General features: G+C 48.3%; 1 protein-coding gene across 1 annotated transcript; it reads left to right on the forward strand.

Annotated features, from left to right (window-relative positions):
• The first annotated feature begins 30 nt into the window (after positions 1-30).
• NOC4L (nucleolar complex associated 4 homolog) lies at positions 31-7,367 on the forward strand. Its single transcript, XM_072351418.1, has 15 exons — positions 31-131; positions 216-336; positions 450-556; positions 803-910; positions 1,346-1,495; positions 1,635-1,734; positions 1,911-1,945; positions 2,044-2,094; positions 2,401-2,512; positions 2,661-2,721; positions 3,208-3,318; positions 4,038-4,201; positions 4,579-4,661; positions 5,251-5,364; positions 5,671-7,367. Exons 1-15 carry the CDS (start codon positions 54-56, stop codon positions 5,785-5,787), a joined length of 1,512 nt encoding a protein of 503 aa, XP_072207519.1. The 5' UTR covers positions 31-53; the 3' UTR covers positions 5,788-7,367.
• The last annotated feature ends 6,898 nt before the right edge of the window (positions 7,368-14,265 follow it).

Genomic DNA, 14,265 nt, shown 5'->3' on the forward strand with positions numbered 1-14,265 from the left:
CTCCGCCCCGCCGCGTTCCGGCCCCGCCGTGGGCGGAGCTCCCCGAGCGCAGCATGGCCGCCAGCCTGGAGGCCGTGCTGGGAGACCGCGGCAGCGCCAACCGCGTCTTCGAGATCCTGGAGCTGCTGGCGGTGCGCGGCGATGCGGGGACGGGGGGGGGGGCGGCGCGGAGCGGGGCGGCCCAAAGCGGCGCTGACGGCCCCGCTGTTCCGCAGGCCAAGGAGGAGGAGGACGTGCTGAGCGCATCCAGGACGTGCCGCCGGCTGTTCGCAGCGCTGCTGAGGCGGGGAGAGCTGTGGGCCGGTAGCCTGCCTGCGGAGGAGGATGCGCTGAGCGGTGAGCGGGGACGGACCGGGATGGGATGGGGATGGGGATGGGAATAGGGATGGGATGGAGCCGGCCACGCGGCCGGGGGGTGGGAGCGTCAGCGCCGCGCCTTTCCGTCCCAGGGAACTACAGCGCCGAGGAGAAGTACAGAATATGGATGAGACACCGCTACAACGACTGCGTGGAGAGCATGAACGAGCTGCTGGGACACGAGTCCTTCCAGGTCAAGGTGAGCCGCGGGGCTGCTGTTGGGATTCGGCGCTACGGGGTGCAAGCGGTTACCGCTGGGATGCAGGGCGGTGGGGATGCGCAGGGCCTGCCCGGGGCTCTGAACGCCCTTCTGCCCTGATCGATAATCGCATCCGCTGGGCTTTTTCTCCCTGAAGAGGCTCGTTGTTCTGCACTGAGCAGCCTCTATGGGCCCGAGCGCCGCCCCGCTCCTCCAGCTGAGGGCTGTTTTATGGGTGTTTTAAAGGAATCGGCGCTCTGCACCCTGATGAAGTTCGTGGAGCTGGAGGCGGAATGCCCGCTGGTGGCAGAGCCGTGGAAGGGCAGCTTCGCTTTTCCTCGTGATCTCCTGAAGGTGAGCTGTGAGCTGTGAGCTGCGGGAGCTGCAGGGCTGAGGTTTTAGGCAAGGAGATGGGGATGGAGAAGAGGGCTGTGGGATCTAGAGGTGGAAACACCTGTACAGTGCTGCCCTTGATGGGGTGGTGGTGTGGGAGCAGCTGCCTTGTGAGGGGCCCGGCTGGATTCCTGTGTATTTCTGAAGTATCAGCTCTGATTGTTGGGTGAGATAAGAAGGAAGGTGCTGCCCCCGGCTCAGCCGCCACATCATTTCTCAGTTATGGTGTCTGTGATGTGAGGGATGTGGGTTGGAAGCTCCCATCGCAGTGGCTGGTGAGCACTGCAGGTGGGACACGGCTCTGCTCACCAGACAGGGGTTACCCTCAGCCCTCCCAGCTGTCTGCTCCAGCACGGTAAGAAACTGACCTGCTTTTCTTCACCAACCTCTTTCCAGGTGGTTGTTAACGGCTTAATTCCCATACACGAGGATGCTTCCCTGCTGATCTCTCGCTTCCAAGAATACATGGAGTACGACGACGTTCGGTACTTCGTGATGAAGGCGGTCACTGAGAGCATCGGGCAAGTGATGCAGAAGATCAAGGAGGTGAGGAGCTGTGCTGCTGGGATGGGACTGGATGAACTGTTACCCTAAAGCACATACCTTGGTTGTGAAGCAGGGAGGAACTACTGGTATGTGGAACCACTTTGGAAGCAGGAGCTCCTCTGCTTTGTGTCTGTTTCAGAGGCCGCTGCCGTTTTACCAGCAGAACGTGTTTTCCCTCATTTCCCCCATTAACATGCCGAACAAGGAGCGCGACATGGTCAAGTTTATGGTGAAGCAAGGTTAGTAAACTCCACACGTGAACTGCATGTGAGGAGGAAAATCACACCCCTGATTTTTGTTGTTTCAAGGCTTTGCTAATGAAGAACTGTGCTCCTGTGAGCACGGTGATTCTGGGCAGCGCTATGAAATCCACGTGGTGCACTCTGCAGTCTAACCCTCCCCTTTACCTTCTCAGGTAACCGGGAGGAATGGAAGGTGTCGAGGCTGCAGGTAACGTTCTTGTTGTGCTTCAGAGTTCAGTTTTCTACTGGAAACAGAACTTCATCCACCCCGTGTCTTTATCTCACTACTTGCAATTCTGTTTTAAGGCACACAGGCAGGCGTTCGAAAGGATGTGGCTCACTTTTCTGAAGCACCAGGTGAGTGCTGCCTCTGCCACCGATCCAGATTGCTTTCCAGTTGCTAATCCTGAGAGGCTGCAGCCATCCTTTACGTGGTCCTCCTGGTAGGACCCCTCTGTGCTTCTGCCATTACATGAGATCAGCCCAGTCACCATCCCTGCTGGATTGTTCTCCTGGCAAAGGGACGTTACCTCATGTAACATTAACTGTTCTGTTTTGTCCTGGCGTGTTCCCTTTTGCTTGCGTTGTCTTTTTGAGCCACGTGTTGCTGTTGTTGTTGGAGCTCTCGTTGTGACGGTCCGACTATTGCTTTGTCCTTCACAGCTTCCCAGCGGCCTTTATAAAAAAGTTCTTGTCATTCTGCATGACTCCATCCTGCCTCACATGAACGAGCCCACTCTCATGATAGACTTCTTGACAGTGGCCTATGGAGTAGGTGAGTGAAGACAGTCATTTAGTCTTTGTGTACTTACAGACACTGTCGGTTTTGTGCTACTTCCAGGAAGGTTTAATAATGAGATAGATAGTAGCTGATCATTTTATCTCTCTATCTATTGTATTGATAGATGCCTGCTTTCTTACAGGTGGAGCAATTAGTCTTCTAGCCTTAAATGGATTATTCATTCTGATTCATCAGCATAATCTGTAAGTAAGAGCATGCTGTTTAAAGGGACACGGGTGTCTGCATTTACATCTCCACATAAACAGAACTCAAAAGAATTCTCCACATCTTCAGGCTTTGGCCATTAGGAAGCCAAGCTCTGCCCAAGAAGCTCAGCTGTTTGGATGCCGAGCTCTTCTGATAGTTTGACCTCTTTCAGCTGAGCTGAGCCTCAATACCTTCATCTCCAGACTGTGGTTGCTCAGCTCTTGGAAATCAATTTCCATTGATCTGACGGTGTAGCAGAGCTGTAGTCTTTGGATCCTGTGCCATTTGCAGTCAGTGGATGTGTTTTTATTTCAAGTGGTGGCTGTGAAGACAAACCAAAGACATCAGGCACTCACCACACAGCGATGATCTGGGGTGGTTTATGAAGAACTCTTAGAAGCATTTATAGACACAGTGTGGTCCTGCTGTACGTCACTAATCAGCAAAGGATGTTGTCTTTTTCCTTCCTGCCTTCTCAATAGGGAATACCCTGACTTTTACAAAAAGCTCTACAGCCTTTTGGACCCTTCCATTTACCACGTCAAGTACCGAGCCCGCTTTTTTCATTTGGCTGATCTGTTTTTGTCTTCATCGTAAGTAGAACCATCAGTATATACGTACATACATTTTGCTCCTACTTTTCAGTTGGCCAGAGTCCATTCTTGAACAGTCTCCTGTGTCTGGATTTAATGTAGTCATGTGCCCGCTGAATTAAGTTTGTTTTCTTATTGAGAAAACTGAATCCCAGAGTGTTACTGCAGTGCTGTGTAATTCTTCATGTGATGTCTCTGAAGATGCGCCTCGCATCTGTCTGCTTTCACAGCCTAAAAATGCAGTTCATTATCTGAGTTTGATCGGCAAATCGTTATGGGTGTATTTTGATCTGTATTCCAGTTTGGCTGAGAGTGATGATTTTTCTCTCCATCTTTATGAATATGGAAAAGGAACATTTGCAGGCTTTTTATAGACGCAGTATCATAAATCTGTTGATAAATTGATGACCTTTTTGCAGACATGTAATATTGAAATATAAACCATTTGACGCTCTGTCTTGATGCTGTCAATTCATCATGCCCAGGGAAGAAACTAGATATGCAGCTGGTCATAGAGTTGCCATAATTTGTCGTAAAATAAACCAAGAGTAATGTTCAGCACGTGATATTTAATATCACCCCCTTGGTGCTTATAGCATTCTCTGGAGAGAGTAATAAGGACCCACTGGTCTTTAGCCTGACATGCTGTTTGGGTTGATGATCTGTTGGTTCACTTGCTGGAGCTCTTGACGTGCTGCTGTCTTCTTCCTTCCCCACAGTCACTTACCAGCATACCTGGTGGCAGCATTCATAAAGCGCCTGTCCCGGCTGGCCCTCACTGCTCCTCCCGAGGCTCTGCTCATGGTCATTCCTTTCATCTGTAATCTCTTTCGGAGGCACCCAGCCTGCAAAGTGCTGATGCACAGACCTAATGGGCCACAAGGTAAGAGGGAAAGGGGGGACTTCAGTGTTACACCTTTAGGCAGCATGAAGAGCAGGATCCCTGGAGAGATCCCTGCCCCAGTTCTGAGGTTTAGAAGGAACCCTCCATTCATTGGCTTTGTGGAAAGCCAACAGGCTGTTCTTCTGAGTGTTAAGACTCAACTGCATTGCCCCTCTCTGACTGTGGGCCTCACAGTTGCCCCTTTTCTTTGAAGCAGGAACAATCCTTGCAATCTTCGCAGTGAATGCTCACTTGTTCCTGGATCCTAAATGTGTTGGGATGCTGCAGCTTTGGCTGCAGCACTGCTCTGGGTCCCTGGCTTCCCTCTGGTGTCATGGACATTGCAGGAGGTATTAGCTCTGTGTCTCTTTCCTTAGATTTGTCAGAAGATCCGTATATTATGGAGCAGGAGGAGCCGTCTGAGAGCAGGGCTTTGGAGAGCTCGCTCTGGGAGCTTCAGGTATGTCATCTAACAAGGCACATCTGTGTGTGGCACAGCCTTCTCCCACCCTTGCTGCTTACATGACATGGCTTGGCAGTCAGCACTATCACTTCCATGAACCTGCTGACACACACGTCTTGCAAATGAGATGAATTTCTGGCTCTTCGCATCACTTTCCATCCTTAATGTAAGAGGCAGAGGATTTTAAACACATGAGAACTAGTGCCTGCTAATTAGCACGAGTCTTGTGAGTACACATCTGGCCATGCAGCTGGAAAGTGGGCTGTTAAGAGCTGTAAGAGTAAATAGTGGCAAATGCATGGGGCTCTTTATTTGCTTTGGAGGGGAGAGGAGCGCATGCTGAGCACCGATGGAACTTGAGTACAGATCTGAGTACAGATAGGTCATCCTGTAGAAATGACTTCTAAAATGATGGAGACGGTTGCAGTGTTCACTCTTGGAACATTCATAGGAGTATGAAGTATGGGGTATGAAGGCTGAAATTAGTTGAATTACTCCTGGTGACCTTGTTGGGATATCTGTGCACAAAGCCAGGTGGATGTGTGTTACCATGTGCTCATTACACTTTCTCCTCTTTATCTTGCAGTCTCTACAAAACCATTATTACCCAGATGTGGCCCAGGCAGCTGCTCTCCTCAATCAGTCGCTGTCTGAAATAGAGGATGACATATCGGGGCTCTTGGAGCTCTCAGCTTCTGAGGTAATGTTGCTGTGCTTTTGGGAATGACTGTAACAAGAGGAAGGGAGAATGCTTCCTGATTGCAACAGCCCTGTCCTGTTGATCAGCCTTGCTGCTGAGGAAGGAGCTGGGTGGACTTTAGGTTGCCTACAGCCAGGGAAAAGGGGAAAATGTCTGTTAAATGGTGGAGCATTTGGTGGCGGTAGTGGCAGGACTGGCTTGCATTTAAAAGGTTCACTGTATATTTTATTGTGTTAGAGTGAGTGTTTGTATCAGCCACGGTAAGGGGACTGTACTGAATTTTGTCAATGTTTTCTCTTTTTGTAGCTTTTTGATAAAGAAATAAAGAAAACATCTGCTAAAGTGCCGCTGGAGTTCGAGCAAGCGCGAGGTTTGTTTGGGAAGAAAAATGACATCCTTGCAGAGCACTTTGCTTTAGATTGATGCGATCTCTTACAAACACATCTGCACAGCTGACGGACCTTCAGGACCTGCACAAAACTCACATGTTTTGCTGGACAATTCTGCCTTTGAAATCTCTCTGAAGAGGTGAAAGCTGGACTTACTTTGGAAGGAGCAGCCTTCATCGGGGACCTTTTCCAGTATCCATATACGGACCTCCTTTTGTTGTTCCTCATCTCTCACACTTACATATGGCTGCCTGTTGTTCTGGAGGGGTTTTCCCTCACAGTATTGTTTTCTGGACTTGTTCCTTGTTGGGATCTCGGCCCAAAACTGCTGGTGCTGGCTGTGATCAATGACTGCACCGACAGACTGCCCTGCTGCTATTCAGAGGGTCTGAGGGGAGGGTTGGTATTGATTCTGTGTTTCAGATGTGCTCATTTCATACAGCAACCATTGTGCAGTGAGAGACCTCAGTGCATAACTGTAAACACCATTCTTAACTCAGAATACTCATGAGCTTTGGAAATGAGCGTGATGGTGGTGAGTGTGTAGGGCGGCCAACTGATGTGCACTGGAAAGTAGATTAGTCCTTGATTTTTTGCTTCAGAATGATGAGCAGCTTTATGTGATTTTGCTCACAAACTGCAGGTGTTGCAGAAGCTGTGAGCGGTGTGTGTGCAGGTGCTAGTTAAGTTTTAACTACCCCACTGATATTGGGATGGCTTTGTTAATTTGGATTTCTCATACGGTTCTGGAGGTCCTGCAGAATTCCTTCTGATAGTGTTTTCCAGGGTGTTAAGTGCTGTGCTTTGGCCTGAGCTCCTTGTTAAGAAAGCAGATGAACTCACTCAGGACTCTATTTCTAATTATTTTCACCGACTTACTGTTATCTCATTAGGCTTCAGCTCTGCTTACAGTGTTTTGAAATCATGTTTTGTGGAGGAGAAAAATCCAGTCCAGAGGCCAAGGAAGCTCATTTCTGGCAGCCAAATCTGTTTAAATCAGGACAATCTGCAGCTGTTTTAGGCACGCTGTGTTATGTTGTTTTCTTGATCCAGTTGTCTTCATGCTTTCCAAACAACAGACATGTCCTCAGTGCAGACAGCTCTGCCTCTTTTCCTCCGGTACTTTTTAATGCTGGTGAGTCGTTTTCAGGACTTCTTTCTGTTTTTCTTTCTTTTGTGAAGAACCTGAAAAAGTTCTTGTGGAAACAATCACAGCTGCCTCCTCCCCAGGCAGCCTGCTTTCCCATTCAGTGCGGTAGGAAGGCAGAGCAGCTACTAACTACTTACAGCTTGAGATGCCGACTCAGCTCAGGTTCACCCAACCTGTTTCAGCTTTAAGATGTGTCTCCTTATATCCGTGTTGCGTTTACGTGTTTATTAAATACTTTTAAGTGCTCTTATTCTGCAGAAATGTGGACCGCATAACTACATCTAAAGGACGTACATATATGTGGGTATCGTCATGCAAGTGAAATGGTGTACGTTGGAAATGTGTGTACCTTTCTCTGCATCTTTTTGTTTTGCTGAAATTACTGCTGGACAATGTCATTCATCTCTTCCACTGATGTTATGGGGGTGATGGGGTTCTTTTTTAATACATGATATGGATAATGAGGGAGTTTTCTTGGGTCCGTGTATCCGGAAGAAGGGTTAAGCTCTTTCTCAGAGGAGTTCGCAGCTTAAACCCTGGCCGGCCTTTACACAAGTCCAAAGGCTTCATCCCGTCTCTGATGCTGCGCATCCCCAAGCAATGTCCTTAAACCTTCCCCTTTAGAGGGGAGAGCTGTAAGCCTATGCCTGTCCTTGGGAGAACATTCCACCTGGTCCTTCAGCAAGCTTTTATCTTTAAACTTTCACCCTCTTCCCCTCAATAGGAGGAACTGGGATGAAAAAAAATCAGCAGTTATAAATATTGAAAGTTTCATCTGCGCAGAGTGAACAACCCTTATCAGGCTGCACACCCGCTGCTGCTGTGCTCTACGGGTCTCCACGGACTGCAGATTATAGATGCTTTAATCATAGCGTGTATTAACTGGAAGGCCAGACTGAAGTACCAGGCAGAGAGTGCATAAGTCACTCCCGTTATTATTTGATTGTTATCAGAGATAGGGAGGGAGACGGAGCTGTTGTGTTTTGTTTTTGTTGCTGTTATTTCAGTGAGCAGAAAGGGTGGTTTTATCAGAACACTGACGTAACCTGCCTCCCTGCCCTGTTACTGCCTTATTCCCCCACCAGAGGACAGTGATAAGGTCTCTAGTTCGCAGCAGACTGCCCTGGGTTTGCTTCTCCGAGCTTTCATTCGTTTAAAAGCCCTTTAAAGTCATTCTAGCCCAAAGGTAGAAGGTAATGCTGCTCAGCAAGAGATGAGATTTATCGTGTGAGTTTAAGGTCCAGGTGTCCGTGGTGTTAATCAGCTTAGATTTTTACTTTTAAGATACTCATTGAGGGATAGAGAGAAGTGACTGTAAACAGATGGAAAAGTGCAAATGCAGCTGGAGATTGGTACAGGGCTGTCTACTCGGGGCAGTCAGTGCTCACGCCTGTCCTCTTCCAGCATGGGGGGACATAGGAAGGCTTGGCTGTAGGCTGGCAGTGGCCTCCTAAGAAATTAGATCTGCCTGTAAAGCAGCACTTCACACCACGCATTTGGACATCCCTGCTGGGTATTTGGAGTGTCCAACAGGAATCCCTGCCTGTCCTCTTAGCTAAATGGGAGCCTCCTCTGCTCCGTGGACCTCTGGGTGTGTTGGAGGGTTATGAGCTGCTGCAGTGTACAGGGGCTGGACAGTGAGCTGACAAACCCTGCTTTAGCTTCAAGAGGGCCGGACCCACAGGTACTCAGAAAGAAACCCTCTCAGTCAGGGTGCTGTTGTTGACTGTGCACTTATGGAGGATGCGAGTGTCAGCTCCATCCCAGCAGAGGTAAACCCTGCAGGATCCCTGCCCTGCTGTGTCCCCATTTTGTTGATAAACGAAGAGAGAAAACCTTATCAAAATGAACAGACCGCAGTCCTGCTAATGTAGCTCCACTTGTGCTGCAGATAATTGATGCTTTAATAACGCTACCCATTATCCAGATTGTGGCTGGAGTGCATATGTGAGGAGAGGCATCAATCACAGGTAGTTGTATTTAACTTTTATCAAACGTTGAGGTGGGTGGCAAGGTGTGCTCCCGTGCTGCTCCTGGGGAACAAGCGCTGGGCTCTGAGATAGCAAGTGAATGAATCATCACCTGCCTTCTGCCTGTATCAGTGTCCTGCAGGTTGGGAGAGTGAGGATTTACATTTCAGTTACTGCAGCAGGACACAGGAGTTGCCTTGTGCTGCTGTGCTGGAAACACACTTGATGATGAAAATTGCAGCTCCCTCATGGAAGGCCTTTGGTCTCATGATCTAGAAGTGATGAAGAGCCAGGTCTCTACCTGTTGATGCAGTATGTGACTCACCTGCCAGCCTGTGGGCTTGTGGGCAGGCTGTGGGGATGACTGCTGGTTATGCCACCATGGAGCAGCATGGACTGGCTTCCATTAGCTGGGATGGATCCAAGGGCTGGCATACATTGACCTTGTGTCTGATGTATTAATGATATCTGACATTTCCATGGGGCGGCTCCAAGCCTCACTGAAGCCAACAGGAGCTGGAGTGGATCTGCAGACAGATCCCTGCTGCTGCATCCTCTCCCAGGGCCCGGTGTCCTGCACTTGGTGCATCATGTGTGAAGCAGTGGTGGGCAGCTTTGAGAAATGGTGCTCTCCTGTGGAGCTTTTCCTTGTTAAGATGGTTCCTGAAGAATCCTGCCTGCCTAAAATGCTTCCCCTGGCCTGTGTCTGGCTGAAGGCTTGGTTTCTCAAAGATATTTGGTAAATGAGCTCCCGTGTTCTTTGTAGAGCTAAGTATAAATATTGATGAGAGCTTTCATTCTCTTGCAGCATACCCGCAGACTTACGGCTTGATTTTTAAGTAAAACTCTTTATTTCAGGCTTTTGAAGTAAATGTCATGTTTTTTGTACAGCAGGGATCATTTTTCCCAGCATCCAATTTCTGTGCAGGAGTGGGAGGCTGCAGCTCCAGGTCCTCCTTCTTGGGGGTGCTGCTGTCATTGGTAAGTTAAGCCTGAGGCTGTGGCCCTGGCAGTGTGTTTCTGGTGTAACCTGCAGAGAGCAAGATGTGCTGGGGAAAGAGCATGAGCTGAATCTCAGCACTCAAGAGTGGCTGCTCTGCTGGGAGCCTCCTGCTTGGCTCTCCCTGCAGCACCACCACCCCAGAGAGCAGCTGCAGGGCTGGCTCCTGCCTGCACTCCATGCTCATCCCTTGTTTCAGTGGAGCTGCTGCTCTTCTTGCTCTGTGCAATTGTGGCAGCAGACAATTACTATTCAGTACTATTCAGTAGTTTTATCCAGTCTCTTATCTCCCTGTTATGAGGCCATAGAAAAACCTGCTTTTTGAGCCAGCAGAATGCACGATCGTGGAGAAGAACAGATTAAATAGCTCCTGTTTGAATGTAAAAGATGGGATCAGAGAGAGAAGTGGTGTGTTCCTAGCAGCAGCCTCATGTCCCACCGTGGTGATGCAGGGAGCACGGAGGTGGTTTGCTCTCAGATAAGACTCCCAGGAGTCGGAGCTCCTGATGCAGGAGGTTTGTCTCGCTGGAACAAGCACCGTACCTGGGCAAAATGTATGGAGGAGTTTGCATAGCCAGATTAGTGGCTGGTACTCAGGCAGGGGCTCAGAAAAGGTGGTCTCATGGCCTCTACTGGCTTTCAAACAGGGATGGGTGAGAAAGGTTCATGTGGACAAGTAACGAAGACGGGGAGCATCCAATTAAGTGCTCATCTCAGCCACCAGTAGGAGCTACGCCTTTATCACTCATAGAACACCTCATAAATGCTTTCTTGATGGTTTCCACTGAGTACAGCAAAACAGAACACGTAGCTGGATTCCATTTCTGCTTTAGGTGTTTCTAACATTATTCATCATTGCTGTATCTAAATACGATCTTCCTTTGTTTTATCACTGTTTGGAGTGCCGTTATCAAAGTGAGATTGAAATAACTGCATAATAAAATCACAGATTAACCTGGAACTATGGTAAATCTTGGCGAGCTGTAGAAAGGTAACAGCTAAGCTGCATGGGCTTGGCATGTTGTCGAATGACTGCGATAAAACATGCTGATCCGCATTATAGCTTTATGTCTCTCTCTGCATAATAGCCATTACTACAGTTCAGCTGCTGTTGGGCACTTAGAAAGATCTCCTTTGAATTTATAACTTGCTGCGTGTCCTTTGTTTGCCTTTTATAATCCCTGAACAGTAAGCAGGACTGGGGGTGCTCCTTCGGCATAGCTGGTGCAGGGAGAGAGATGCCTCCCTGCTGGAACGCTGAGCTCATGGGACAGGAACCTCACACCTCAGAGAGCTCACAGAACACAGCACTGCTATTGCCTTACAGAACTGATGGTACTTGTGTATTCCTTTGATTCACCATTTCTTTATTCTTTCAGTTCAGATCAGCAATCCAGCACGTGGCTCTACTTAGGGTATCCATCAGTCCAGAATCCCACCTGCCGCCTTGCTGCAAGACATTGCAAAACTGCCTTGAAATGTTTCTCAGCTGGTATGGATGCCTTGTGCTCTCTTTGCCTATGAGCATCTCGGGGAGCAGCTCTGAGAGGTAGGTGGGGGAGGATTACCTGAGCAGCCTTTTAGAGGGAGCATGAGAAATGATTTACAGCTGAAGCACCAGATGTGAAAATTAGCTTCTGTGTGTTTGCCTCTGAGTGCCGACATCGAGCAGTAGGGTCAGGTTTAGCTGTGAGCTCTTAACCTGTGCTAAGATGATATATGCTTTCAAGACAAAAAGATGCAAGAGGAGTCAGCTGTACGTACGTCAGGCCCTCAGTGCTGCCCTGCATGCTGGCTGTGCCGTACAGCACCGCTATGGGCAGGGGACAGCAGGAGCAACCCGCTGTGTGTCCCCTGAGCTCCAGCATGGAGCCACCTACTGCCAAAACAAGAGACTTTAGAGGTTCTGAGCAGGGACAGGCAGGAAGGAAGATCAGAAGGAGACTGCAGAGCCGCCTCAGAGGAGATTTTCTCCACCCACACAGGAGTGGGAGTGTGCCATATGAAAAGGGGCTGCAGGCACTTCAGAGGCAGAGCTTTGAATCCCTCTAGCAAAGTTTTCCTTTGAATTAGCCAAGCAAAATTTCCTCCCTCTGCTATGAGCCACTGCAGGGTGCTGACCCTGATTCCCAGGGCTGGACATGATGTTCTTTTGGGCTGCCTAAAAGCTGTCTGTCCTCCATCTCATGGGGCAAAGCACAGCAGCCACAGACTTCCCCAGCTCCAAGCAAAGCCTCCCTCTCCCTATACCCCTCCGGCCCTTCCTAATGGCTGTGTTTCCAGGAGACTTTGGAGTTTTGAACATGTGGGAAAATCCCTCTGTAGGGTTGGATTACTTACAGAGTATCAACGACGCCTGAATGTTAATGCACATTTCAAAATGAATGTTACAGAGAGGATGATAGGTTTGCTAAGTGCAGCAGCGCTGCACCAAAGATGAATTCAGCCAGGGGTGTTTTCTGGCAAACGTGTCACCATCAATCCCTGCCTATTGCATTGAAACACCCAGGCTTTTCTTGACACATAAGCTGTGAGAACCCCAGAAGAGGCAGGAAACAACAAAGTACATCTGAACACTGGAAAAGTAAATGAACCCTCAAAAAAAATATCACCCTGAGGGTCAGCAAGTCACCAACAAATACAACAGCCGGCTGGAGCTGCAGAGCATCCCTGGAAGATGAGAAGATCAAGCCTGGAAGCTGCTGTCAGGGAAACCAACAGGATTGAAGTCTCCAATGGCCTGGGACTAATTCAACCCCTGTCTGTAACAGGCGAGTGATGTGGTGGATGCACTGGCTGCGGAGGTGGATTTGCCTGGCAGAATGTGCATTTTAATTGCTCATTTTCTTTTTCTTTTTCTTTTTTTTTTCTGAATGTGATTTGATTGCGAATGATGTTTTCTGCATTAGCAATTAGGATGTATAGCAGATGGTGGAGGCTTCGGCTGAAGTGATGTAGCCGTTAAAATAATTCATGGTACCCCCTGATAGTTCGCTGGGAAAGGGGTTTTCTCATGTGAAAATACCCTGGGAGGTGCTCTACTGCAGACACACTGCTTAAACAGTGCTTGTAAACAGTGGAAATCAGCAGAGCCCCATTGGGCTCAGCATCCAGCACAGCAGCTGGGAATCTACTCTCCCTGGAGAGACCCATTTGTCCTTGTACAGGTGAGTGATGTGCAATAAAACTGTCAAACAAGAGCCTCAAAAGAGTGGCCAAAGTTGATCGTATTTTTGAAAACGTGAGAAAAAATCCCAAAGATTTGCTTAAATGTATTTCAGACTTCACTTTCAGGCCTGTCCTCTTTCACTGCAATGCCTGCATCCCAGCTGGCTGTGCCACACTTACCTGCGTGCTCCGGCTGCTGCCTGGGAACAGTCATGGCCGTCTTTGTTCTTTAACACAGCGGCACCGTGAGCTCTTCTAGTTGCAGATGTTATCTAAAAAGAATTAAAGAAATATATTTACAAACGTAAGCGCGGGTAGCATTGAAGACAACAAATAACAAGGAGAAGTGGAACGGCAATAATTCACTCTCATTTTCCCCCTGATGTTTTTTGAATGCCTCAAGTTTTCCTCTTATGGTTTATGATGTTATCACGCTCCTGTCTAAACTACTACCTTAAAATACGTTCTATGGGGTTATTTCCTCCATAAAACACTGACAATAATAATTTCCCCTGTAAAAACCTTCAGTTCCTCCTTGCACTGTAATTTCGGATCTGCCAAGCCATCTGCACGTCTGGTTGCTGAGCAGGTACCTGCTGTCCCACAAAGACATCCCTCAACTTAATTAAAATGAAATGCTTTGCCTTAAGTTGAGGTATCTATCTGGTTGGAGGAGGGAAGGAAGGGAGGGAGCCTTGTGTGGTACCAGCCTTAGGGTCTGCAGGCCACGCTTCTTTCATCCTGCTGCATCCAGCATTCTTTGCAGGCTGCCTCTCACCTATGGCAACATCCCCCTGGGAGCAGCTGTGCTGTGTGAGCTGTACCAGGGCTCCCCCGCCTGTGACAAGGCTCTGCTTTTCTTCTTTTAAAACTTACCTTTCTTCTTTGCTTTAAAAATAAGAATTAATGTGCTGTTCATCTTTTATTTCCTTTTCATGCTCTGAGCAGTGAGTAATTAGAGCTACATCACACTGGAGAAATTACAACAATATAATATTTCTACAGTTAAATCTGCATAAGTATAATATCTTTGAAAAATAACGAGCTCCTCTAAGAGAAATTAATTATCCCATCAGGGCAGTCATTATTCCAAAGCAAAATTGCCCAGGTTTCTTTGCTCGCTTTTATTTGGAGGATTTCTTTCACTTGAAGAACTGGCCCCATTGCTCCAGCCCTTTTGTCTGTGGCCAGAACATAAATAATAACATTAAGTAAGTGGTGTGA

Source organism: Excalfactoria chinensis, chromosome 16 (assembly GCF_039878825.1).
Source record: "Excalfactoria chinensis isolate bCotChi1 chromosome 16, bCotChi1.hap2, whole genome shotgun sequence".
NCBI classification, from domain to species: Eukaryota; Metazoa; Chordata; class Aves; order Galliformes; family Phasianidae; genus Excalfactoria; species Excalfactoria chinensis.

Coding starts and splice junctions, on each gene's coding strand:
- NOC4L (XM_072351418.1), top strand. CDS start 54: ATGGCCGCCAGCCTGGAGGCCGTGCTGGGAGACCGCGGCAGCGCCAAC. Junction 557..802: donor ACGAGTCCTTCCAGGTCAAG/GTGAGCCGCGGG, acceptor GGTGTTTTAAAG/GAATCGGCGCTCTGCACCCT. Junction 1,735..1,910: donor CAAGTTTATGGTGAAGCAAG/GTTAGTAAACTC, acceptor TTACCTTCTCAG/GTAACCGGGAGGAATGGAAG.